Source organism: Equus przewalskii, chromosome 26 (assembly GCF_037783145.1).
Source record: "Equus przewalskii isolate Varuska chromosome 26, EquPr2, whole genome shotgun sequence".
NCBI lineage: Eukaryota > Metazoa > Chordata > Mammalia > Perissodactyla > Equidae > Equus > Equus przewalskii.
In genome coordinates, this window is record NC_091856.1 from 7,628,075 (window position 1) to 7,655,827 (window position 27,753).

The following is a 27,753-nucleotide window of genomic DNA, read 5'->3' on the forward strand; positions in this document are numbered from 1 at the left end:
TAATTTGGCATTCAGTGACTGTTCTGAGATAGCTCAGAGCTGACAATATTAACTTAGAATTAGTAACAAAAACAAAACGGGCACCATAATATAAGACATAAACCACAACCGGTTTTTGCCCGGGGTTCTCTGCGACACACACGTTTTCTACTTCCTCTTTTCCTGTTCACTCATTAGCCAACTGCACTCTATTTTCTGCTCTCTGGTCCAATAAAATAGCTCATCAAGAATGTCCTGATTTTCAAATCTCATGGTAGCTTTTCAGTCTTCATCTTGAATTTGGTTTCTTACACAGTAGCGTAATCATATCTAGCTTCATGTAACTTTCTATCTTTAGTTTTAGTGAAGTGATTCTTACCTGGTTTGCCTTCGTCCTCTTTGGTTAGCCCGCCTCAGCCCTCTCTCTAGGTTCTTGTTTCTTATCCTGTCCATTAAATTGTATTGTTTTCCCAGCAGTTGCTCCTAGACACTCATCTTTCCTTGTACTACATACTCATCCTGGGTGATTTTCTATTTAACTGCTGAGAACTTCCACATTGATATCTCTAATCCAGATATATCTCCTGTGACCAGATTCTATTTTCTCCCCCTGAACATCAGACAAGTATCTCAAACTTATATCCAAAACCAAATTCTTCACTTTCTGAGACATTCTCGTTCTCACACACTCCTTATCTCAGTGAATGATATCCATACAGCAAATCTCCTGAATCAAAAACCTGGGATTCACCCCCAGATTCCTCCTTCTTCCTCTAACTACATCCAAATAATCACAAAGTCCTATAGATTCTACCTCCAAATGTCCTTCTGATCTGCCCCCCTCCTCTCTATCCCCAGCGATTCTCTCTCTGGTCTGATTTTTTGCAGTCTTCAGGCTAGTCTCCTCTAATCTATTCCCCATATTAGAAGGAGGAAAGATAGTATACATATAACATATTGTGTTAGCACTCATGGCTACATGACAGAAGCCCATCTGCTAACAGCTTATACCAATATCTTAATTCAAGCCTCCCTCAAATCAAACTCAAGGCAAGGATTTGAACCCAAGTTGTTAATTTGGGAAGCAATCCCAGAAACCAAAAACAGGGGACTGAGGAAGGGAGATGGGACAGGGAAAGAAGTCAAAAATGGTGCACAGTCAAATCAGCTATCACTGTGGGTCACTGGAACTCAACCCACTGGGGAACTCTGGGAATCAGTAGAGAACATGTGCCTTAAAGTCATTCCATCTTAAGGACAGGAGAGCTCCGATATTAATTTACTACCTTCTGCCATTCATTGCTTAATGACTTAAGGACTGTTCATAAAGTAGAGCTGGGGAGGCGTTAATTCTCAGGCATTTTCGTCCTGTCACATCTACAGGTGGAGGTAGCTCTGGCTAACAGAGGCATCCCTCAGGCAGTGAGCCATGGTTGGCCAGTTGTGTCCCAAAGCAGTATGATCTAAGGGGATACGAGGGGGTCATCAACAATGTCTGCCGCACTTTAAGAAACACTGCAGGTGATATGATTTTCTTATGGTACAAATAATTTTATTGTAATGGACATGCATGCACTGTATATTAGGGGAAAAAATTGAATAAGCACACACACAATCCTGATTTCATTGATATGTTAGGATGAGACTAAAATAAGGAGCATAGCACCTGCATGGTATCTGGGCATGATGTTCAGGTGAGCCATCAATATTTTAAACCTTTGGAACTAACACTTTTAAATTTACTGTTTTGAAGTTCAGATGATACACAAAATATAAGTGATAGACAAAGTAGTATAGATTCTTATATACTGAATTTCTGTGTGAATTGAGCATTCTTTCAGTAGTACATCTAAATGTTACCTCCAGGAGCTGATGATTATTGAGCATGCAAAAGACTATTTGTCCTACACATTGGAGCTATTGCAATGGAAGTGAAATATATTTATTGAATGTATGAAAGAAAGTCCCAGCTGCTGGAGAGAGGCATAACGATTCTAGAGAAATTCTGAATCAGGTTGTTAAAATTGCCAATCAGTTTGAAGGCAGGTACTGAAATCTTTACCTTTTTTTTCCTTAGTTTTGTGAAGAGAAAGGAACAATAGCAAATATTTACCCTTTTATTCCGGAGCACACTTGTTTCCACATAGAAAACTCATTCCCCTAATTCAGAACTGGAATTTCTTCAGTAATTCCGGATGAACGTCAGTCTTAAATTACTTACTTCATTAGTCTGCCATGAGGGTTGTGAGAGAGAACAGGTAAATCATCTTCCAGCTACACTAAGTAAATGGTTGCTGGTGTTATTTTGTTATTCATTTATTCAACAAATGTAGAGTAAGCACTGAGGACATGACAGTGAACAAAACAAAAATGTCTGCCCTCATGGGACTTACATTCTAGTCATGGGAGACAGACAATAAACAATGATCATAATAGTAAGCTACAGGATATTGTAGAGGTGATAGCAGAACTAGGTAAAGGATAGGGGGTAGGGATGGGAGGAAGGTCATGCAATATCAGTTAGGAGGTCAGAGTAACCTTCATTAAGGATGTGAGATTTGAAGAAAAACTTGAGAGAAGTGATGAAACACCTCTATGATGGTGTGCATGATTTGGACTGGATGTACATGTTAGTATATCCTGCAGATTGACATGATTATTTGAGCAACCTTCATTTATCCTTATGAATCAAAGTTATAGCAGTCAGTATTCTCCATGCAAGACAACATGCATATGGCAATTCCAAAACTGGAACTGTGAACTAACCCCTGGATCATGACATAGTGGATTCCTCATCTCTTGTACTATCAGATTATGAACTCAGAAGTTTCTGAAAACAATCTGACTATCGGGAAGATTCATTTGAAAGACTCGAAAAAAGTCAAAGATAATTATAAGAATATTCTTGACTTTTAGTTTCAACAGGAATGTGGTGGCAGTTTAGTTCTAAATCTTCCCTTCCCCTGAAAATCAGTGTTACAAAGAGAATGGGGAGCAACAACAAAAAAAGCACTACACTTTCAGTGAAACTAGAAGACTGCTAAATCTAACAAACCAAATATTCACTCCCAGAAAGAGTCAGCCCCACTGCAGAGAATTGGCTTTGAAGAGGTCAATCTCCAGGTGAGGCAGAGAGAAATTTCTAGAACAGAGGGGGATCCATAAGAGATGAAACTCAGAAAGCCATTGTGTGAGGCTGGCCCTGTGGCCTAGTGGTTAAGTTTGGTGTGCTCTGCTTTGGTGGCCCGGGTTTGTGGGTTTGGATCCCAGGCACAGATCTACAGCACTTTTCAGTGATGCTGTGGCAGGCAAGCCACACACAAAACAGAGGAAGATTGGTACAGATGTCGTCCCAGGGCTAATCTTCCTCAACCAAAAAAAAAAAAAAGAGGAAAATTGGCAACAGATGTTAGCTCAGAGCAAATCTTCCTCAGAAAAAAAAAAAAAAAAAAAAAAAAAGCCATGATGGTAACACAGTGATTCTGCATGCAGACTCTCCTTCAGGAATAAAGGATTTGTGATTCAGCTGCTGGGAGTACTGCTCTCAGCTGTCAGCCCTCTTCAGAGATTGTTTCAGCTGAATAAAGCCCCCTCACTCAAAGTATGCCCCGCCACAATGGTTACTTTCAAAACAAACAAAAATAACAAGTGTTGGTGAGGATGTGGAGATGTTGGAACAACTGTGCCTTGATGGTAGGAATGTAAAATGACGTAGCCACTGTGGAAAACAATATGGTGGTTCTTCAAAAAATTAAAAAGAATTACGATATGATCTGGCATACCCCCAAAAGAATTGAAAATAGGAACTCAAACATTTACACACCAGTATTCATAGCAGTATTATTCATAACAGCCAAAAGGTGGAATCAATCCAGATGTCCATTGATGGATGAATGCATAAACAAAACTCTAAGTATTTCTAAATGCAATGAAATATTATTCCGTCTTAGGAAGGAAATTCTGACACATGCTATGACATGGATGAAACTTGAAGACATCATGTTGAATGAAATAAGCCAGACACAAAAGGACAAATATTATATGATTCCACTTACATGAGGCACTTAGAGTAATTAAATTCATTGAAACAGAAAATAGAAAGGTGGTTTCCGGGGACTGGGGTAAAGAGGAAATGGGAAGTTACTGTTTAAAGGGCATGGAGTTTCAATTTGGGAAGATGGAAAAGTTCCGGAGATGGATGGTGGTGATGGTAGCACAATGTGAAAGTATTTAATGACACTATATTGTTCAGTGTATATTCACCTAAAAATGGTTAAAATGATAAATTTTATGTTTTTTCTGTTTTACCACAATAAGAAAATATGCCAGAACCTTCTACAAAATTTTGTTCATATAATTTTAAAAATTAAACAAAATTAATATGGAATTCATTTCTATTTTAACTCTGGCAACATAATGTGCCAGAGTGGGAGGGTAGTTTCTTTTAGATTTTATCATATAGTTTAATTTAATTTTAAATATTTCAATTTTCCTGATATATAAAATGTTAAAAAATATAAAAAACTGGTTTGGACTGAAAATATTCACTATCATATAGGCAAGCTATACTAAATGTCAATAAAAATCTAGGTTATCTTTTAAAAAAATTACCAGGAACAATGGAATACCCAGGATAGAACTACTAGCTTTTAAAGAAGAGATAATTAACCTTCTATAGGAAAGAAGGAAAACTTTTGAATTCTTTTTATGAAACAAGTACAACATTGATATAATACTTGACCAAAAATAACCCACACAAAAATGGTTCAATCTTATTTATTAATCTTAACGAAGAATACATCATGACCAAGTGAGTTTTATTCTATAAATATAAAGATGACTCAATACTAGAAAAATAAGTCATCATATAATTAGATCTACAGAGAAAAACCACACAATCATTTCTAGCAATGCTGACAAAACAGTTGAAAAGAATCCAAAACCTTCTTGGTTTAAAAGGAAGAGCCATAAAATATAAATTGAGGGATACATATCAGACCAAGCACCAACATCACATATCACAGACAGAGTTGTTCTTCCTAAAGTTCAAAACAGGAAACAAGAAAAATTATACCCATTATATCTGTTATGATAACTGTTATATAGCATATTGTATATCTAATGCATATAGCATATAACATACATAACTATTACATAGCATATAGCATAGGAGGTATTACAGTTGTAATTACAAGATTATTATAGTCAAAGGAGTGAGGTATTCTGATTGGCAAGGTCTGGGAAATGTGGAAACTTACAAGTGAGAGAAGACACAGGCTAATGGCTCCACTCTTATTGAATGGAATGATTTCACTCTAAACAGAGGGAATATAAGAAAGTGGATAAGAAGAAAAAAGAGCTTACGCAGATACAACTGAAGTGTCATGTTACTTCTGTTAATCTAACTCCTCATTGGCTCCCCATCACACCCACGAAATGATTCAAAATACTTTTCTACTGGTTCATCTTCACCTTGATTATCCACCAATCATCTTCCACTTCCATCCATTGAAATTCAGTAGCTCAGGAATATTTGGGCTGTGACTTACCCCTTAGAGAAGATACCTCAAATTTGACCTGGGACGAGGTAATTTGGATTGCTCTACACCCAAGGTCATCAAACTATGTCCTGCAAGGGAATCCAGCCTTAGGCCTGTTTTTCTGCTCCCCATGGGCTAAGAATGGTTTTTGTATTTGTAAATGCTTGGAAAAAAATAAAAAGAAAGTTACTATTTTTTGATGTAAAAATTATATGAAATGCAAATTTCGGTGTCCTTAAGTAAAGTTTATTTATTTAGCCAGGATTATTCATTATATCCTGTCTATGGCTGCTTTTGTACTACAATGACAGAGCTGAATAATAGTAACAGTGACCTTATGGCCCACAAAGCCAAAAACATTTACTATCTGGTACTTTACAGAAAGAGTTTGCTAACCCCTATTCTAGAAGCACACAATCCACACCATCCTGTCTGCTTTACTAAATCACAATTCTTGAGTTTCAGATTGTTCCTCTCTCAAATGCTGTATGTTTAGACACAAAAATGACTTTATTTTATTTTCTTAGTGTTTGTTGAATTATTGATTGTCGATTGATTGAATGTTGTTACCTCCATATCAGCTTCCATATTCCTTTAAAATAATACATTTTGTTACCCAGCTCTAGTTTTCCAAAAACAATGAACTAACCATGAATCATGATCATATTTTCAAATATGAGAGATCGAAGCATAACTTGAGTTTTAAGAAATCACAAATATCTGCACCTTGTTCTATTCATATCTGTTTTACAAACCAGGGGAGTCTTTGTTTCTTTTTTGGCCATTTTTTTCCCTAGAGAATTGCTATAATTGTAAACTGGAATATTTTAGGGCAGGTAGAGCTCTAATTTTACGTCTAAAAATGCAAAGCCCTCAGTATATGATATTGGATTAAATGGGAAAATTTTTCCCTCTCCAAAGTCAAAACCTGACCATTCTCGGTCCTCTTGCCTTCTCCTGCTATAGCTTCCTTCTTACAGTAGAGATAAGAGACATTGTTCCACGAAAATCGGGTGAAGATCTGGTAAAGCCATATTGCTTTTCTGTTTTCCAGGAATATTGACTTTTCTCAGAGTTGACTGGTCACAACTGGAATGAGGTGCTTCCTGAGAAACTTCTGGATCTCCTTCCAAGAATGTTCCTGTGCAGCTGCATGTGGGATCACCTCTCCTCCCCAGTGTATGAGGAAGTGGAAGTTGGAGAGCTTCGAGGCACAGCACAGTGGGGAATAGGGAGGGTATATCAGGTGGCCAGCCCCAGGGTAAGATAGCAGGGTCCAATTGTTCTTCCCATTTCTTCTCAGCTGTTCTGTGGCTTGCTCAGCATGTGCTTTACTGTTGATGTTCTTATCTTCTTCTCCCACAATAAAGAGGAAATGTCCCTGGGCTTTTTCAATGGGGAGAAAAGAAGTCTGATTGGCTTCAACTCTAGCTTCCTCAAAAATGTGCCGAAACTCGAATAGCCCTAAGGCACTGATGGATAGTAACTGTGGAGAGTGGGGCAAAGGCTGATATATCTGACCACGATACACCTGTGGAGCATCAAAAATGAAGTTGGGCCCATTAATAAGCACGGTGGCTCTGACTTGTTTTAGGTGAATAGCCATGGAGAGTCCAATCTCTGCTCCTTTGCATATGGAGACCACCCCAATACCTGGACCAAAGACCTGAAAATAATGGAAATGAGATGTTGATTCTATCCATTATTTAGCAAAACCCTACAATCTCAAACAACCTAAGAACTTCAGTGGCCAGTGGGGACAAACTAAGTGCTAATCCCACTCACTTGGCCGGTTCTAGAGTTCTGGAATATACAATGTATGTTCAAAGGAAATACTTCTTCAAGAATACGTCAGACTTTACTTACTGAATCCTATGGATTCAGCATTGTGGTAGGTGCTGAGTTTAAAACGCCCTAAAGAAACACCAATGTAGTAGGGAAAATAAGAAAAAGGCATGTAACTATTGTGAATAATATCAGTCAGGGTATAATTGATTGGTCAGCTTTGTTGCACCAATTCTGAGCTCTCTAGAAGCTCAAACAAAAGGGTACTCTGTAGGAAAAGATCGAGAAAACAAGATGAGATTAGTAAGATAGAGCATGGAAACTTGAACAGAGCATTCCAGACTTGCTTTGGTTTCTCCAAAGGTTTCTCCTTTAGAGAAAGGTTTCATAAAAGAGGCTTGGCTCAGCTTCCTCTGTCATTGTCTGTCATCAAACAAACATTTTGGCATTCACCCTGTACCAAGCACTGGGAGACAGAAAGGAAAAGCATAATCTCTTATCATCAAGTACCTCACTGCCAGATAGAGAGACAGGAGGGAAAACACAGATGATCAGAGGATCTTATAAATTCTACAATACAAGAGTGCAATAGGCAAGACAGCAAACCCAGATTGGCTCAGAGAATAAAGGCAAGACCAAAGAAAGGTTCTCAGAGGAAATGGGCTATGAGTTGTCTTTGTATAAAAAAATGAGCACAAGCTAGAAGGAATGGTATTCTATGCTGAGTGAAGTAGACACAGTTAACTGCCTACACAGGAACCATGCTTCACAATTTCAAGGCTAACATGACCTTGATTTTGTGGGGCATAGCAATGTACCCAGTCCCAAAGGATAAAATTCTGATGCATCTGAACCTATTCCCTATAGCTACATCCTTTTTCAGACTCTCTTATAAGGCCACTACCTTTGACCTAAGGCCTTAGATTTTTCCCCCACATAAAATGGCATACAATTATGAGGAGAAAGCCTAGATTCCTGGCCATTCTTTCCTGCTTCTGATACTGGTATATTGACTTGATGCCTGAAACTGCTACAGCCATTTTGTGACCTTGAGGAGAAGGCCAAGAAGTTGCAGAAACGTCAAACCAGTCTCCTCGATCAAAAACTCCACAGAGTTTCTGAAACAAAGCTGGAACCATCTATCTCCAGAACTGTTATGTGAGAGAATAAGATGCCTTATGCTGATGTCATTTAAGCCACAATCAGCCACTTTTCTGGGAAACATAGCCATTCCTAATGGATTCACCATAGGAGGAGCATGTGCAAAAACTCAGAAGCAATGCATTTAGGGAACCACAGATAGTTCTTCATTGCTTGAGTTTAGAGTATAAAATGAGAGGTAGCATCATAAGGCTGGAAAAGAAAACAGCAAATTGATAGTGAATAACTTCGAAGGACATGCTAAGCAGCCTTGACTCTTTTCCTAACTACACAGGAGAATTAGGACAGGTTTTAAGGAATGAAATGATGGTACCCAGAACTAAGGCAACACCAGTGGGGACAAAAATGTGTTCATGAGTTATTTATGAGTGTTCAGCTCCCAGTCATCAACGGGGTATGGGAGAGCAAAGGAGAAGAAGGAGTTAAAGATGATTGGTTTTAACGGCACAAAATAAAGCCTTGATTCTCCTTGAGCAGTGACTTCACGCAAAGGGAGAGCTTCAGAGAGTCACCTCTCTTCTAAAGCCTTTCTTGATCCCCTATAATTTCTTAGGAAAACAGAATTTTATTAATGAATATTTGGGGGGTTTTTTCTTACTATTTGGAAAAATATGAATTAATGTACCACTGGTATCCAGCTTACAGAAATATGAGAAATGCCTAGGGTAAGGGGAAGACTATGTGATAGTTCAAGGATAGTTCCTTTATAGGCATCAAAAATAGCAGTTTAAAAATTCAATGCACCAGTAGATTGTCAGCAACTGTTGCTCATCTTACTACTGCAATTCTGATCATATTTTGGTGATCTTTACATGAAAAAAGATGTAGTAAAGACACTAAATTTGTTTTCCTCTTTTTTTTGAGGAAGATTAGTCCTGAGCTAACATGTGCTGCCAATCCTCCTCTTTCTGCTGAGGAAGACTGGCCCTGAGCTATCATCCATGCCCATCTTCTTCTACTTTGTATGTGGGATGCCTACCACAGCATGATGTGCCAAGCGGTGCCATGACCGCACCCGGGATCCAAACCAGCAAACCCTGGGCCGCTGAAGCGGAATGTGTGCACTTAACCACTGTGCCACTGGGCAGGCCCCTAAAGACACTAAATTTTACTTAGATAAAATCTTACTAAGGAAAAAATATTAGCAATTAACAAGGGATAACACACATCATCCTATTATAGAAGCAAAGCACACTTTAAAATTTAAGGGGATATGTGGATTGGAAACTACTAAAGCATTATGTTTAAGGCCTCTTAAGTAACTAAAAGTTTAGACCCACCCTTCAAAGAAATACTGATTATCTGTCTGGTTAAGTGTGGTGATCTACTAATTATCAGAGAAGATGACAGTAATAATAATTGCTCACATTTATTGAGCGTTTAGTATTGCCAGTTATTTTAGTAAGCACTGTGCTGTAGCCCCTTTAATTCTCACAAGAACCTTACAAAGTAGTATCACTGCAATATTGTTTAACAGATGAAGAAAGTGAGCATTAGAGGGTCTTAGTAACTTGTCCAAATTCCCACAGCCTGATGGGGTGTAGCCAGAAATGCAACCCACTTCTGTCTGAATCCAAAGCCAATGCCTTTTGATTCCATGATGGACACAGACTAACTTTCTACGCAGTTTGTCTTTCTGGGCAAAAGACACTAGATGCAAAATAAATCATGTGCATAATATAGATATGTAATAGACTCTCAGGTTCACTGGGGTAGAGCCATACCTGGAAGTTAAGGGAAGTCACAGAATATTATGCTTATTAGAAAACAGGGACTGAAATCTAATGAAACGGCAAAAATTACCTTAGGATGTCTCAGGAGAAAGTTGGCAGCTTCCTCAAAATATTCCAGATCTACTTTCTCTAGTGGGCAAGGCAGATCTTCATAGTCACAGTAAGCCAAGGCCAGGGCAGCAAAGCCGTGACTGGCCAGGAGACTGGCCCGGAATTCAATCAGTCCTCCTATGCTCCCAAACAAATCAATTACTCCTGGGAAACGGCCCTCTCCTGAAAAACATAATATAAAAATAAAATAGAATCGGGTATGAGGGGAAGATGAGGAAAAGAGAAGAAAAATACGACAGCATAAAGAAGAAATGCATCATAAATTTTGGAATCAATGTGTACATTTTCAATAGAATCCCCAAATTTTCAGCCTCGTATCTGCAGCAGAATTAAAACTGATTGATTATATAATGGAACACAATATCCAAAAGTTTGATTGGAAACCATGTTCACTGACATGTTTAATCTTTGTAGCCAAGGAAAAGTGGGGACTTTCTATAGTCCTGGAGTAAAGAAAGCCATGGTAGTTAGGGCAGGGTTTCTTAACCTTCAAGGAGAAACACTAATAGGCTTCAGAAAATCAATGAGGTCTTGAAATTACGTGCAACATATGTATGTAGACATGTACATTTTAGTGATGAGAAGGTCTACAGATTTAATTGGTTCTCAAAGAAGTATATGGCTCAAAAAAAAAGGCTTCCGAAGCATAATGCTTCAAAGAAAAACGTATTGAAATGATTATTGTTGGTTCGCAAACACCCCCACACACAGAGAGCAAGGCGAGACCAAAGGAAGAGGCAGACCACTCCAGATTGGTAGGTGGCAGGGTTAACAAGCTAAGGGAACTTATTTATGAGGCTTGTCTTGGGCAGCCGCAAGACAAGTAGATCTCTGCGCCTGCCTGCCAGAATCTTAAAAGTTTGTAGAGAAGCCTTCGCTGGGTTCAGGCACGTATAGCGTCCAGAGGATCTCTACAACAGCTTACTCTCTCAAGACTGTGTGCTTGGAACAGCTCCTACTGTGGGAATGGTAGGCAGAGCACACATTCCAAGGACAGAGGAGGAAGTGAGCAGCTTCTGATTGCTGGGGTCCAGCTCACAGGTCAAAAGACAGTCATGTCCTCTGGATGACCTCCTCCAACACTCCACCCCTGGTGACTGGCTTTTACAATCTTATATTCCCCCACCCCACCCTTCCGCAATGTGCCCTAGGTGGTCAGCAAGGGGTTTCACTAGCATGGACATGGCTAGTTTGGCAGCTCTCTGGCTGTACTGGAGGTAGATACAGCAACAGTATAGGTACATGTGAGAGAAAACATGGATTAAGACAATGATTCCCAAAATAAGTAACAATTTTTTCCACTGAGAGCCCCACTATGCAAACTACTGATTTATTAAATCCCCTGGGCTGGGCGTCAGATCACTCAGGGCATTCACTTGTGTCTTCATGTGATTTCATAAAGATAATACATTAGCAGACTCATCAGGTATTCTGTTTGGATAGTGATACAGATGCCTTCTTGTGAGGCAGTGATAATGTCCAAGGCCATTCTATTTTGGAAGACAGCTTTTCTCATTAGAGACATTTCAGTGTTCAGTAAGAACAGACTTTGTTGCTGGGTGAGTTTAGTAAGGACTTCTATGTGTGCCATCATGTCTCCCAGGCCAATGGAGGGGACAAAGATGGCGGTCGAATGATCATACCAGCCGAAAACAGAATGTGCCCATCTGGCGGTGAGGAGACAGAGGTTGGCAGCTTTCAGAACTTGACCTGGTTGTGCATACCATACATGTTGGCTGAGGGAGGCAGCACTGTCAGGCATGAGGAGATGAACTGGTGGGGGGGATATGACAGACCAGGGCTCCCACCTTCTCCCCTGTCTCAATGGTGCATGTTCCATTCCAGGTACAGCACATTTCAACAGGTCCAGCTTACAGCAGGACAACAGAATCCCAGTGAAGATTGAGTAGCTCTCCCTCACCAAGGGGTGTGAAGTAACTCACCCATCTGGGTGAGACATCCCATTGCCAATTCTAGTAGATAATGCCTCTCCATATGTGATGAAAGCTACATGTCATAGCCTTAGATAAACTCTAGAAGTGCTGAGATGAAACTTGAGTTGGAATGGAGTATCACCACATTCTTGTTCTGACCCAAAGTTAACCATGATTCTAAGGCAAGAAAGAACTGCTCTATATTTTATCCATGTCCAAATTAAACTTCTAGAAGGATAAGGCATTCAAAAGAGGAAAAACAAGGATAACAATAGTCGGGTAATTCTACTCACCTGGAGGGAGAAAGAGTGCTCCCCGAAGGCGGCCTTCTCGGACTTGGATTCGCGTGACACCAGGTGCTACGTACCATCTCTCCAAAGTCAGGCTGACGATTGGATCAGCGGTGGCCTTGTTGATTAAGATTACATTTGAATTATACAGTTTTAATTGAACCCGGAAGGGGCTATTCATCACATCTCTTTTCAACAGTCTAGTTAATATCTTTTCAGGTTTCAGGGACCAGAAGAGACCCATCGGGTGGACTCCTACGTAGTCACCTCCAAGTGAAGAAGCATGCTCCAGGTCCACCTCGCCAACTTCATTGGCCCTATAGTAGGCTTGGGAATGAAACATGTTTCCCATTTCATCTTCTAGTGATGCCTGAAGAAGCACTATCTGAAAGGGAGTCAGGCCTGTAGCTCGGATATGCACTGGCTCATCGACAAGGGCACTTGCAGGGGTAGCTGTCAGCTGAATCATTGTTACAGTATGGCACCTTGGATGATTCTTCAGTAATGCCTTCAGCAAAACCTTGAAATAGAAAGGAATGTGAGAGAATGAAATAAGGCAGTGATAAGGTTAGTGAAAAGTGAACTTGATCAGGAATGCTTGGGATTTGGCTGTAACTCTCCAGTTATTTAGCAAATATCCTGCTATAGTCTTTGACTGCAAGAGGCCAGAGAGCTTTCAACAAATTTCTAGAAGATATAAAGCAAGCGGATATGTTTTATAGTAATAATGAACCAGGCTGGAGAAAGCAGCAGCCAAAATATGCATGAATATTATCAACACATCGAAAAAGGATATCACAATCTGCCTCCCAGAACGCTTGGAAAATCAGATGCAGTGAAGGATAGGTGTGTGATGTGGGGTTGAAAACAGGGGACTTTGTTCAATGTCTATGTATGTGGAACAGGTGACTCCACTGTTAATCCCCTCTCCAAGTCGTGCAAGCAGAATTTCTGGCATATAAGAATCTTCCTCCAACAGAGTGCAAAAAATAGAGGGGTCTTCTCAAAAGAATGAGAATAAAATCTTTGAGGAGAACAAAGAGGCCGACATGTGTATTGCTCCCTAGAGAAAAAAGTACTTATAGCTTCACAGTTAGGATTTACCCAGTCCTAAGCCAAACTACGAGTTGACAAGCCCTTCAGGTGCACAGAAGTCTTGCTGAGCTTTTTATAACCTCTTTCCTAAAAATTAAGAAATGCCCTTCTCCTTTTGGTTAGTGTGGAGAAAGCCACAAAAATGACCATTGTTCTCAGTCTAATAAAAAAGATTATCTGGATAAACTACAAAATCAATTTGTTTTCTGTTTTTATAAACTCATTAGATTGCAAAAAATGCAAAGAATCTAAGTGAATTGAATGCCAGCGAGTGACAAGCTCCTCATAGTAGAGAGGAAACTTTCTCCCTTGCACAGTGAGTTTCATTTATGATAAAACAGCAAAAAAGAAACCCCATAAAGAAAAATAAGTAGAAATCAACAGAAAATTTAATGCACTTTTAATGGATGTGTGTGGGCTGGTTTGATAGATTAGAAGTCTGAGAAAGTCCAGCCCCAGAGTCTTTCTCCAACTATCAACAGGACTTAACCATGTGCTCTGGGACAACGAATCAGAGATGGAGAGCAGAGATGTGAGCCGAGAGCAATCCATCTGAGGCATTGCAGGCCTTTATATAAAGTAAGGCAGGTGCCTAACGTTATACACCTGCAGCAGAGCACAGGAGGAAGATGGGGCCTACATACAAGCAGATAATTATAATTCAGCTAAATTTTCAGTGAATTGCTAAAGGCTTAGTGTGAATACCTGGTAGCTGCAGACACATGAGAAATTTGCACCCAATCAGAGACTCTTTTCCACGGACCTCACCAGGGAGTTATAAGAAAGATTTGAGTAGAGAAGAGACTGGAAAAAGGTTTCCTTACTCGTGCAGGCCTGGAGCAAGGTGGCAGCCACCACTGCAAGAGAGGCACAATGCCCCACCTAGATGTGTTTTTCTTGAGAAATAAATGCCTTAAACCATTAGAGGAGAGGATGATCAACTGAGCCGTTTCCTGGGATTGAAGTATTTCCCAAGATGCAAGACCCTCAGTGCTAAAACCAGGACAGTCCCAGAAAAATCAAGAGGGGTTGGTCACCCTATTGGAGAAAGAGCACCAAACTCCACCACTCCCAAGGCATGGGAGACGACCCATTGCTGCTGGGAACAGGAAAAATGAATGGAAAAGAAAAACTATTCCTGGAAGGCAGGAAACCATGCTGGACCCAAATAATTAGAGGTCTCATACCACTGGGAGAGGGCAGGATCTCTGAGAAACCTTCACCCCCAGACCTAAGGATACAGGGCCCGCCAAAGACTGAGGCTCAACCAGGACAATGGAAAGCATCATGGCCTTCCCACCACCAGGCTAAGGAGCACCAAGTAACAACAGCAATCTACCACTTAGGGCTGGCAAAAGCATGGAAAGAGACACTTTTTGATGTTCAGGCACACAGGGAAGGTCTAAAGCTGAGGGTAGAAAGTGAACATTGAGAAAAACTCTAGCAAACAAACCTCCGTTCTAAAGGCGAAGTAACACCAAAAGATTTTGAAGGTAGTGATAAGGTGAATGTAACCATAGCAACAACAGCAAAAGATGAGCTCAGGTCTTCACTAGATTGACCCCACTAACGGACCAGCAGCAGAAGAGGAATTTCTATTTCCAGACATAAATATTTATATCAGTTTTTACTGTTCTGTATATTACGTCTGACAATAATTAGAAAGTTGAGACGTAACTCAATAGCAAAAACACAAACAATCTGATTAAAAAATGGGCAGATGATCTGAATATATATTTTCCCAAAGAAGGCATACACATGGCCATCAGGTATGTGAAAAGGTGTTCAACATCACCAGTCACTAGGGAAATGCAAATCAAAATCACAATGAGATACCACCTCACACCTGTTAGAATGGCTATTATCAAAACGACAAGAGGTAAGTGTTGGCAACGATCTGGAGAAAAGGGAACACTTGTGTGCTGTTGGTGAAAATGTAAATTGGTGCAGCCACTATGGAAAGCAGTATGGAGGTTCCTCAAAAAGTTAAAAATAGAACTACCTTATGATCCAGCAATTCCACTTCTGGGTATTTATCTGAAGAAAATGAAAACACTAACTCAAAAAGACATCAATAACCCCATGTTCACTGTAGCATTATTTATAATAGCCAAGACACAGAAACAACCTAAGTGTTCAATCGGCAGATGAATGGATTAAGAAAATATGGTAGATGTACACAATAGAATGTTATTCAGCCATAAAAAGGAAGGAAATTCTACGATTTGCAACAACATGGATGCACCTTGAGAGCATTATGCTAAGTGAAGTAAGTCAGACAGAGAAAGACAAACACCATATGAACTCACTTATATGTAGAATCTAAAAAAGGGGGGGGTATGTACTCATAGATACAGAGAACAGATTGGTGATTGTCAAAAGTGAGGGGTGGGGGGCGGTCTGAGGTCGGCAAAATGGGTGAAACGGGTCAAAAGGTGCAAATTTCCAGTTATAAAATAAATAAGTCCTCGGGATGTAATATACAGCATGATGACTATAATTAGTAATTATATTGTATATTTGAATATTACTAAGAGAGTAGAACTCAAAAGTTTTCATCACAAGATAATTTATAACTATGTAACTATGTGTAGTAATGAATATTGGCTAAACTTATTGTGGTAATCATTTTGCAATATATATGTGTATCAAGTCATTATGTTGTACACCTATAACAAATATAATGTAGTATGTCGATTACATATCAATAAAAAGGAAAAAGCTGAAGGTCAAGCACAGAATTTGATGATAAAAGTAGATAACTGCCAACAAATATTTGACCAAGCCAGGTGTGTTATGTCAAGGTCAGGACCAGACCTGGAACATGAGATAGGGATATCTGGTGGTTGCCTCCAACAATTTTGATTCCCTAGAAGTTTCTGAACCTTCTGGGCCTGCTGAAGATGTCCACCCTTCCCCTACTAAGAGCTAGAAGTATCCTCTCTTCCTTCCTCCATATTAATAGCATGAGAAAAGATAGTATAGAGGTCTTTGTCCCATAAAGCAACAGGTGCTGCTGGAAGCCATCCCCATCCTGGCTCAGAGGCCTATAACAAAAGTTGAGTCACAGCATAACCTAGCTAGGACCATGCTGGGCTTGACAAAGGAAGAAATGGACTATATGCCAAAGGTGCTGCATAACCTAGCCAAAAAAAAAATTATGAGACACACAACAAAAGCAAGAAAAATGGCGAAAGACAAAGCAATCAACAGCACTAGACTTAGAGATGATACGGATGAAACTATCAAACAGTGAAATTAAAATAACTGTGATTACTATATTAAAGCTTGCTATAGATTGAACGTGTGTGTCCCTCCAAAACGCATGTGTTGAAGTTGTAATTTATACTGTGATGGTAATTGGTAGTAGGGTTTGGGAGGTAATTAGATTTACATGAGGTCATGAGGGTGGAGCCCCCACGATGGGACTGGTGCCACTATAAGAGGATGAAGAGGCCAGAGTTCATGCTTTCTCTGCCATGTGAGGATACATCAAGGAGCAGGCTGTCTATAAACAAGGAAGAGGGCCTTCGGCAGAACTCAACCATGTTGGCATTCTGATCTCAGACTTCCGGCCTTCAGAACTGTGAGAAGTAAATTTCTGTTGTTTAAGCCACTCAGTCCATGATAGTTTTTTAGAACAGTCCAAACTAACTAAAACAAAGCTCTAGTGAAAAGGATGGACAACATGAGCAAACAAATAGGGAATTTCAACAAAAAAATAAATGGAAACCAAAAGAAAGCATCAAATGGGAAGCTACAAATAATAATAATAATAAATAGCAATGCAGATGAAGAATGCTTTCAAAGGGCTCATCCATTGCACATAGCTTGGATAAAATCATTGAACTTGATGCTAGGTCAATAGAAATTACCCAAATTGCATAACAAAGAGGAAAGAAAAAAAAAGAGTGAAAAGAAAAACTGAACAGAGCATCCAAGAGTTGTGGGATAATAATAAATCACGTAATATACATGTACTTGGAAATCCAGAAGAAGAGAAAGATAAAGGAACAGAAGAAATATTTGAAGAGATAAAGGTCAAGAATTTTTTAAAATCATAAAAGATATTAATCACAGACACAACAATCTCAGAGCACCCCAAGCAGGATAAATTAATAAAAAACAAAAACAGGGTCTGGCCCAGTGGCCAGTTAAGGGCACACGTTCTGCTTTGGTGGCCTGGGGTTGGCCAGTTTGGATCCCAGGTGCAGACATAGCACTGCTTGGCACACCATGCTGTGGTAGGCGTCCCACATATAAAGTAGAGGAAGATGGGCATGGATGTTAGCTCAGGGCCAGGCTTCCTCAGCAAAAAGAGGAGGATTGGCAGCAGTTAGCTCAGGGCTAATCTTCCTAAAAGAAAAAAAGCCTAGACATCATATTCAAAGTGATAAAAATCAAAGATTAAAAAAAATTTAAGGCAATTAGAGAAAAAAAACTCACACTACATACAGAGAAATAAAGACAAGGGCTTTATCAGACTTCTCATCAGAAACTGTACAAGCCAGAAGAAAATGGAATGATAAATCTTGCTGAAAGAAAGAAAAAAATCTATAAACCCAGAATTTTATATGCAGCAAAATTATATCTTAAAAACGAAGGAGAATGTATCCATCTTTTGTAACTTGCTGAGTCTCTAATTATTTGAAAAGAAAAATATTTTTTAAATAAAGCAGAAATAAACATTTTTCAGACAAAAACTAGTATAATTCCTTACTAGAAGACCTGTATTACAAAAAATATTAAGGAAAATTCTTCAGGTAAAAATAATATGACATGATGACACTAGAAAGAAAATTGGATAAACCTTGAAAAGAAAAGAATTGCTGTTCTTTCTGACCCTTTTGGGGTTGTTTCTAGGTGACTAGAAAGTAGCAGAAGTGTCAGGACTCTATGATGTGCAGCAGTCTCACAGGGTCTCTCTACAGAACATTACCCATTCACGGCTCAGAAAGAACTTTATAAGGTCATCTGAAAAATACATATAAAGCGTTGGTCATCCTAGTACCTTGAGCATCCTGACACCACTTGGTGCTCAGGAATCTTCAAGACACAGGAAAGAGAGACCAAAGGTCCATTGGTGATGCTTTGGGAGGTGGTCCTCACAAGCAGCACATGGTCGACCTAAAACACATAGTCAACCTAAAACACATTCTTCGTCATCCAAGAATAGCCCTCTCTAAATTATGGAAAACGATTGTTCTAGAACAACAATAAATGATCAACCTCCCTCAGAAACTCCAGCTGGGTTTATATTTAAGAATTATGGTCCTTCCTCTATAAAGTTTTGTCCTGGTGGACTGATAATAGTAAAGATGATTTAAAATTACAGTGGCCAGTTGGGGTTCTTTTGAGCTTTTAAAACTTGTCTTTTTGAACACCAGATTTGAGAACCACAGATTAGACAAATTGAATGCAATCTTTGATTTCTAAAGAATCAAACATGCCACCTTCTGGCACATCTGCTTAAAAACTATGGTCCCAGAAACTGTAAATATTTACAAAGAGCAGCAAAATATTTACAAAGAAGAAAAAAGCATGTTTTGTGTGCTGAGACCTTGGCTTGGTAACCATCAGTATGCAGTGCCCAAAATACGGTTGGACAGAAATGTGGGTTGTACGCCATTTGCAGCCAGATATAGCTGAGAAGAAATGGAGGTTAAGCTCCATTTGTGGCTAGGATTCTACCAAAATGCTGCCAGCTTCAGGGGAATTACACTGGCCATTAGAAGGAACATTCCAATTAGATAAGATCATTTAAGAGGCGCACTTAAAAGCAAAGGTTTCAAAATTCCAAAATAGCCTTATTGAAACTTTCATTGGAAAAAGCTAATGAAAATTTAAGTTCTTATATCTTGAGATATAAGAAAAGACTACACAAAACCTTAAGCTAATGGCTTTACAGACACTCCTATAAGTATCTTCAAAGGAGGGCCCTATATGGGTCCCTCTCAGAGTTCATGAGACTCTGAGAGAGTTTATGATAAACTGCTACATTATTCTCTCATGCAGCCAAAGAAAACTAAAATTAAATTTAATGGAGTTGTTTAATACTGCCAGAAATATTTTGTTTGTCTTGGCTGAAACCTGACAAGATATTTGAAAGGATTTAGTAACTTATGATCAGAATTTGACCAAATTGGAAGCTGATAATCAGAAAGTGATGGAAAATTTTTTCTAGGCTTCCTCCCCACTAAGCTAATATAAAACTTTGTACCTAGTGGGGAAAAAACAAATTAAGGATAATGTAATTGGATGGATATGTCGGTCCTTGATAAGCAACTAACCTCCTCTGTTTATCTCAAAAGGCTTGTAACCTCTCTGGAAGCTGTTACTGAGTATATTCCCAATTCCTAAGACTGAAGGAAAGAAAGATATATGAAGTATTTGGAGATGCAGACTGATACGGAAGCACTCTCATCCAAAAATCTAAGGAAGACATTTAAAAACAGAGGCTATAAGATTTTTGGTTGCATCTGCCTATGTGTTTATCTGTGTGTCTATGCATGTATGTTATAAATATGTGATATTTTTCTACCTCTGGATGGTATTATCAAGACTAGTTTGTGTGAGAGCTGTGTTTAATTGGCTTAAAAACAAACAAGCACTATAAAAATCAAGTATATTCTCAAAAAAAAAAAAAAATCCAGAAACTAACCCAAATGAATTTCAGGATCATGTGATCCAGGAAACTATTCAGTATTAAAGCTAAGTTAAGTTTGTTGGGTTAATTAAAATAGGCATGTCTTTAGAGTTATCAGCCTTAAGTATGAAACTTTTGTTGTGAATAGGTTTGCCAAAAGTTAAACAAATTCATGTTTCCTCTGTTGCAAAAGTTGGCAGGAAAAAAAACTGATGGCTAATTTTGTCTAATGTCTCAAGAAGTTTTTGTAGGTAATCTAAACATAATTATTAAGAAGAAGTAAACTAAATAGATGTAAGAAAGATAAAAAGTTTTGGGGTGAACTTTTTAACAATAATTATGTATTATGGTATATGTACCTAAAAACAGCTTCCAAAATCTTTTTGGTAACTTGAAACCTTAGAGTTTTGATAGATTAAGTTAAATGATAGAAATTTATTGAGTATCTAGATCATTTCCAAATAAGATAAAATATTAGACATTAATTACTAAACATAAGTTTATATACTTTTGGCTTCTTATTACAGAAAATTTTAAAATATTTAGATTTATTAGTAAACATATTTTATGCCATGCTGAGAAATTTTCTGTGAGAAAGTACATATTTCTAGAAAATATTTATAAGCCTGCTAATCCACAGAATGCTAAGGTAAAAGCACCATTGCTTACTTTTTAGTTTCTTACCTCATAATTGCTTACTTCTTAGTTTTCAGTAAAAATTAAGGTTTCTAAGGGTTGAGAATTATAATTAATATGTGACTAAAACTACTAAAAATTAATAAAGGAAATATCTCTGTATACAAGGAAATTAAGATATATGTTTTCAGTAAAAAAAGGTATGAGGAATGGAGATATTTTTATTTTGTTAAGAAATTAATTTGTCCTACAGTAAAACTGGTTATGGGAAAGAGGAAAGGAATTTTCGTCCTAAGAGAGGCTAACAAGAGGGGAAGGCATGAGACAAATTCTAAATGTAAGAGGAAAGTTATAGAAGGTTTGTAGAAGAGGAACCCTGAGAAAAGAGTTTTGTGCATGGTCAAGTTGGCTAAGATTGAAATGAATTTAATTAAATAAATGAATTTTAATGTCAAAAGAAAGCTGGTGCAAAATTAGAATTTGGTTTTCTCTCTTAGAAGGACAGTTTTCTTGGACTTTTAGTCAGCTCTTAATAAAGAGATTATGAACAATTTTTCTTTACTTTTCAGTAAGTCTACCTAAAAGGCAGAGGTTCTATGTTTTTTCAAAATAATTTCCTTTGTTCAAAAAGCTGAGGTCTCTCTATTAAGAGGGTTAAGTTTTTATTTTTAACTGTTTAACTGTCTGTGTCATCTTTAACATTTTCTGTTGTCACTTTGGTTAAGTGGATAACTAAGCATTGTTTCACAGTGACCTATGATCCTATTTGACCAAGTGTTTTGAAACTTTTTGATATTTTTTACAAACTTCCCAAAATTCAAATCCCAAATAAAGTCTTTCTTTTGACCTGAAAGTAACTTTCAGAATTTCCAGCAGACCACTGGGACTTCTCAAAGAATTTATTCTCTCTTCCCATAAAAGGGGAGATATTAAACTAATTAGACTTATCTGGTATGTTAAATTGCATGAGAAACATTGTCAAATAAATGATGATAAACTTTTGAGGTTATATTGTGTGAGTAAATGTTATTAATTTATATTCTACATTCTAAAAAGTTATATAAAATTCCCAAAATTCTGATACATCCTAGTATGCCATACTTCTAATCACTATCTTAAAATGTGTGGCACAGAAATAACCAAATTTACTAGTCGTTTGTATTGTAATCAGATCCTTAACCATGCTATTTTAAATATTTTGTCATTTGCAGATAGTTGTAGTTTTATTCTGATGCCTTTGCAATATATTTCACCTTCAGAGAGATTCATGGAAAAGACTCTGACACTTACTCTAGAACACAGTTTTCTGATAAACTTCTAGATTATGATATTGAACTGGGTAAGAAATTACAGAACTCTAATGGAGACACTGATGGCTTCAGAAAACGGCTAACAAAAGATCAAGAACAAATATTAATTACCTGGGACTACATGAGCTGAAAAGGGTACTCTAATATTTCGTTTTTCTAGATTTAAAGAAATCTCTTCTCATAAGCTGTCAACAATTTGGTAAATTATACCTTTCTGAACAAAGAGGAAACATTTGCTTTTTCTCCATACTTGATCCCTCCAGAATTTGGAAACTTTCATTGAGGATTCTTATTTCCATTTAATCAGGCCAAGATTTTAATATAAACAAATTTGTTTTACTGTGATTATCTTTTGGAAAAAAATTAGGGTAATTGTAGAGAGAAAAATTACGTTTGCACCTTAGCAGATGTTAGATTCTCGTCTTAGGCTGGTATGACCAGCTACTGTAAATCTCTAATGTCTTATACTCAAGCCTATCATCAACGAGTTAAGAAAGCTTTCTTGGATTCCAATTTAAAGGATCCTTTCAGTCACACTCTAGAGGCTGGTGACTAGGTATTCTGTAAATGTCATCAGAGGAAGACAGTCCTCAAGCCAGATTGGAAAGAGGCTTATTGGAAAGTGCTCATGACCACTGACACAGCTGCAGAAACAGAAGGCATTTAACCTTGGAGATACATCTCACAGCTAAAGAAGTCCCCACCTGACATCTAGTGCTGTGCAAATGCCGGAGGCCTGCAGATCAAATTGACTAGGAAGAGAAGCAATCGACATCTGAGGCAGACAGCTTTCCCCCAGATGGTGAGACCAGGCCTGTATTCCTTTTACTCACTGTTGCTTCTTACCTCATTTTCTCCCTCTCTTTCTTGGAAAGATAAATCTCTTATCCGCATCTCCCAATCTATTACAAAAGGGGAAAATCTTTCTGACTATTGGGTTTCTCATCAGAATCCTCATTCTGTACATGAATCTAAAGATCCTTTAGTACATTTAATGACCAGTCTCCCCACCATTCTTCCCCTAATTCCTTGTGCTAAGTGTCTAGAACTCCTTACCTAAACAACCAAATCCTCGGTTTAATCGATTTCATTATAATGACTGTAATTTGTGCTCCCTTCAGGTCTAATTTCACTTGTACTTGGCAGAAAGGCCTACGGGGAACACACTGTTCAAATTCTTATCATACTAGAGGTTATTATACAATTGGATTGTTGGTTTCACCTATTTTGTTGTATGGTCAATCAGAAACTCAGCATTAGGCATCAGCTTTGAATCTACTTCACAGACTAAAATGTGAAACTAGTTGCACGGATAGTCAAGGGTGTTTAATGCCTGATGATATCAACCTCAGTGAAGCTACCAGTTTTAGAAAAATGCTTTTCCTTCAGTAGGCACTGCTGTGAATGAATATGTCATGAGAAATTTATCTAAAACCCTGGAGAATATTGCTAAATCTGCCACTAAAGCAATAGCTGCCCAAGATCAATCTGGATTCCCTTACATAAGCTATATTAGATAATATAATTGTTCTTGATTACCTCCTAGCTGAACAAGATGGGTTTGTTCTGTAATAAACACCTCTTGCTGTACTTGGGTAAATAACTCTGGCAACGTAAAAACTGAACTAGCCAAAATCTGAGCATAGGTCAAATGGTTAAATGCTGTGTCCACCGACACCATAAAAGATCTTTGATCTCTTTAGCTGGCTACCCTCAGGAATGGCCTCCTGCATCAGATCTATTCTCCAATATGAACTTTACTATTGTAGGAATTCTCACTGTCGTAAGACTTTGTCTTATCTGCATAGCTCAATGTTATAAAAATATCACTTGGATAATGGTCATTCAGTGCTTTAAAATGATTGCTAGGGCTTATGAGCCTTCACCTGAGACACCTAGAGGAAACTACAATGTTTTCCCTTGAAGGAACTTAACAGCAAGGTTTTTTTCTGCTCTGGTACTCCTGTTGCTCAAATGTGGCCTAAGCTCCTAAGGAAACAACTTTTTCCCCTATGTGGGATATAATATATCAAGAATGAGCCTTCCTTACGATGAAGGACTGAAGATGCTCTGACAGTTGATCAGCAAAGCTTTCTAATAGTCCATCAACAATGCTTTCAAATGGTTGATCAGCGATGCTTTCCAAGAAAGATTTCTCTCAAAAGGGGGAAATATCAAAATTTACTACAGTGGAACCATTTTAAATGGAGCCAGAGCCACTTTTCCAGAGAAATTGTTTGCTATCTTGAACCCTTGACTGAGCCAAAATGGCAATTGTTTTACAAGCAATTGTTTGAGAAGTCAGCAGGAAAACAGACATTCTGATCACAAAGACTGAGACTTTCTGAAGATAGAATCAGTAGTCAATCGATGTTTAGCCAAGACTAGCTCTCTGCCTCCAAATCCAATTAAAATTATTTGTAATACAGCCTCTCTTCCTTGCCTTTAAAAGTCCCTGACTTTAACCCCCTAGCAGGACACATTTTGGGTTTCTACCTGAATCTGTGTCTCCTGAATTTGCAATTCTAATTACCCAAATAAATACCTGCTGTTTGAATTGTAGTGAAGTTTTCCTCATTGAGATGTTCATGGTAAAGATTTCCTCTAAGCCTGGAAAGCTACCTCTGGGTCTTTCCATCAAAAGGCTTGTTGGATTAAGTCACTATTGGAATAAATATACTAAGGGAGCTCTTATTTGTCAATGGTCAGATGATGAGTCTTTTGAATTGAAAAAACTTCTATATTTGGAAATTTTTTAGAGAGCTCTCATCATAAGCAGCTGCCTTACTGATATTAATAGGCGGATCCAGTTGAAAGGAGGACACAAAAATGCGTAATAACAGCTAGCCTTAGAGATTCCCTTGATAAAATGAAAAAGCAGAAATCAGACTTAAAACAACAATTAAAAACCAAATCTGATGTAAATCCTCCCTACTCCTCCCTCTTATACGCCCCTTCATCCACAGCTTCCTGTCCCTGTGTCCTTCCAGAAGGTCTTTGGGATCTCTGGGCCCCTCATCTAAACACCCTCCCTCAAAACCCAGTTCAAAACCCAGCTCCAGCTCCTCAGCCAATTCTCTTAACTCCTAAAAATTCTCCAACTTTCCCAGAAAACCCCTTAACCTCCCAGCTTCCTAATTTAACTTACCTCTCTTTACAAGACTTACAGGGGGCACTGCAGTTTGACTGCCAAGCTATAAGAATCCAGGTCACTTAGGTAAACGCTGAAAGCCAGGAATCAAAATTAGCAGATTGAGAAGGGCAGTAAGTCTCCCTGTGCTGTCGCTTATGACTCCTCCTATTTTCCAGGGCTCAATAAATAGGCCATGCCAATTTCATACATTCCTACGCAATATCTCATGCAATGTCCCCTGCAGGCATATCCTGGGCGTCCTCTGCAGAGAATTCATGTCCCTGGACAGCAGCCAATCTTTCAAATTACAAAACCCTCTCACCTCCACTCTCAGAGAATCCTACAAAACTCAGAGAGGAATTAGAAAGATTAGCTGTTATTCACAACCCCGCTTACAGGGACCTGGACTGGCTGCTAAGGGGTATGCTTCCCCATCGCAATTATACTATAGTTGTCAGACAGGCCAGATGACCCTCTGGAGAAAATCCCCCCCACACGCAGGGGAAACAGATGGCCAGAATCTCCCCCAGGCCCTCCTTCAAACGACCAGAGAGTAGCTCAGCTAGAGGCTGGTATTCAAGGGTTAATAGTAGTGACACTGGAGGCCTTTCTTCTCAATGTAAACTGGTCAAAGGTTGAATTAGTACTCAGAAAGAAGGCAGAAGGTGAACATCCCAAAGCTTTTTGAACATTTTACACAAACTTCCCAAAAGCACGCTGCATTAGACCCAGAAGCCCCAGAACATAGGAATCTCTTAACGTCTGCTCTCGTGGGGAATTCTCTCCCTGATATTAAAAAACAAATTCAGAATGGTGTGGTAGGTTGGCCTGAGCATGATTACATTATTAAGTGTAATAATGGAGGCAGCAACACAATTCTTTGAAAAAATTTAGCAAGAATGCAGGAAAAAAAGAGGTAAAAGCTACAATTCTTGCTTTGTGACTTGAATCTTTAGGGAGACAGAAAAATGATTCTAAAAGTAAATTAAAACCCACTCAAAGCCCTCCCTATTTGTTACCAGACAGTTGCAGATATTGCAAGAAATCAGGACATTGGAAGAGAAACTGTCCTACACTAAAGAAAAAGGAAAATTTAAAAGGCTGTCCCTCTAAACCCTGACAGCCCCAGAAGTTTCATTATTCTCCTCCTGAGGGGCAATTCCCTCTTAACTGACAGGGTCATCTGGATCCTCAGGCATACCCCAGAGCCTACCATGACACTTAAAATAGAGGACTGGGAGCTGGATTACTTAATTAACACCAGTGCAACTTTCTCTACTATCCACGCAGAGAGTTTATCTCTACCTGTCACCTCTGATTCTATTCAAGCTGTGGGAGTCTCTGGGCAGCCTGTTTCATTGCCCATATCTCAGCCCACTCCAATACCTTTAGGCTCTCTTAACACCCATCATGACTATCTGGTTTCCAAGTACTCACCAGCAAACCTACTTGGTAGAGACTGAATGCCGCTATAAATTATAACGAGAAAGGCAGTTTTATTTCCTTGCCCTCAGCCCAAGCCCCAAATTTCCTACCTTCTTTACTGGAAACTCATCCCAATTTAAATTCAGCTGAAGAGGAGGGATCTTTAAGAGATGTTGCAATTATTCTTTGGGCCACACATGCAAATGAAGTTGGATTGCTACTGAGCTCAGCGTCCATAGGCATTGCCTAGAAAACAAATAAACCTTTTCCATCAGTAGCTGATACCCTCTCTCCAGGGATGCAGGATGAGGAATTAATCCTATAATAGACTCCCTCTCACAGCAGGGTATCCTTGTCTTTACTGCCTCACCCTGTAACACTCTAATCTTGCCAGTAAAGAACGAAGGTAAATTTAACTCAGATGAGAACCAGATCCATCGATTTGTACAAAAACCTAAGAACTGTAAACTCTTTTGTAATCCCTTGGCAGCCCATAGTCCCCAATCCGGCTGCCATTCTCACCTCACTTCCTCCTGATGCAGGCTTGCTCTGCTCAGCTTTCTTTTCAATCCCATGGCACCCTGACTTCCAATTTATTTCTTCATTTACATTTAAAAGGAGACTATTAACACAGACTCACGACCTCAGGGATATCTTGAGTCTCCCTCAATATTTTCCCAAGTCCTTAACGCCAACTTGGATTCTGTAGCCTTTACCCCAGGCTCCACACTAGTTCAGTATGTTGACGAACTTTTACTCTAAGCAAACCAAGTAGGGAGCTCTCACAGACTCCCTTATCCTCCTAAAGACACTGGCTGAATGAGGTCATAAAGCCTCGAATTCTAAACTTCAATAGGTAAAAATAACTGTTACCTCTTTAGGATATGACATATCTCAGGGCATCAAAAGCTCACCCCAAAACTCCTTGAATCAATTTTGTCCATCCGTCTCCCCAAAACAAAAAAACAGTTATGT

The 27,753-nt window shown here is 38.8% G+C and overlaps 1 protein-coding gene across 6 annotated transcripts; it reads right to left on the reverse strand.

The window, feature by feature from the left end:
• Positions 1 to 4,739: 4,739 nt before the first annotated feature.
• Positions 4,740 to 27,599, reverse strand: LOC103552469 (bile acid-CoA:amino acid N-acyltransferase). 6 transcript variants are annotated; one of them, XM_070595300.1, is made up of 5 exons: positions 27,301 to 27,599; positions 26,889 to 27,024; positions 12,537 to 13,053; positions 10,269 to 10,471; positions 4,740 to 7,185 (listed from the first exon to the last, which is right to left on the reverse strand). In XM_070595300.1, exons 3-5 carry the CDS (start codon positions 13,000 to 13,002, stop codon positions 6,589 to 6,591), a joined length of 1,266 nt encoding a protein of 421 aa, XP_070451401.1. In that variant the 5' UTR covers positions 13,003 to 13,053; positions 26,889 to 27,024; positions 27,301 to 27,599; the 3' UTR covers positions 4,740 to 6,588. The 6 variants fall into 6 exon arrangements, with proteins under 6 accessions (XP_070451401.1, XP_070451400.1, XP_008520707.1 ...); XM_070595299.1 differs by having other exon boundaries at positions 24,766 to 27,024; XM_008522485.2 differs by lacking the exon at positions 27,301 to 27,599 and having other exon boundaries at positions 26,889 to 27,201.
• Positions 27,600 to 27,753: the final 154 nt, after the last annotated feature.

What these genes read in the sequence shown, in the direction of transcription:
- LOC103552469 (XM_070595299.1), bottom strand. Translation starts at nt 24,858, where the DNA reads ATGGAAAGACCCAGAGGTAGCTTTCCAGGCTTAGAGGAAATCTTTACC. An exon ending in CACTACAATTCAAACAGCAG is followed by an intron (nt 13,054 to 24,765) that starts GTATTTATTTGG and finishes TTCTATTTCAAG; the next exon opens with GTTTTGCTGAAGGCATTACT. An exon ending in TTCTCCTGAGACATCCTAAG is followed by an intron (nt 7,186 to 10,268) that starts GTAATTTTTGCC and finishes CATTATTTTCAG; the next exon opens with GTCTTTGGTCCAGGTATTGG.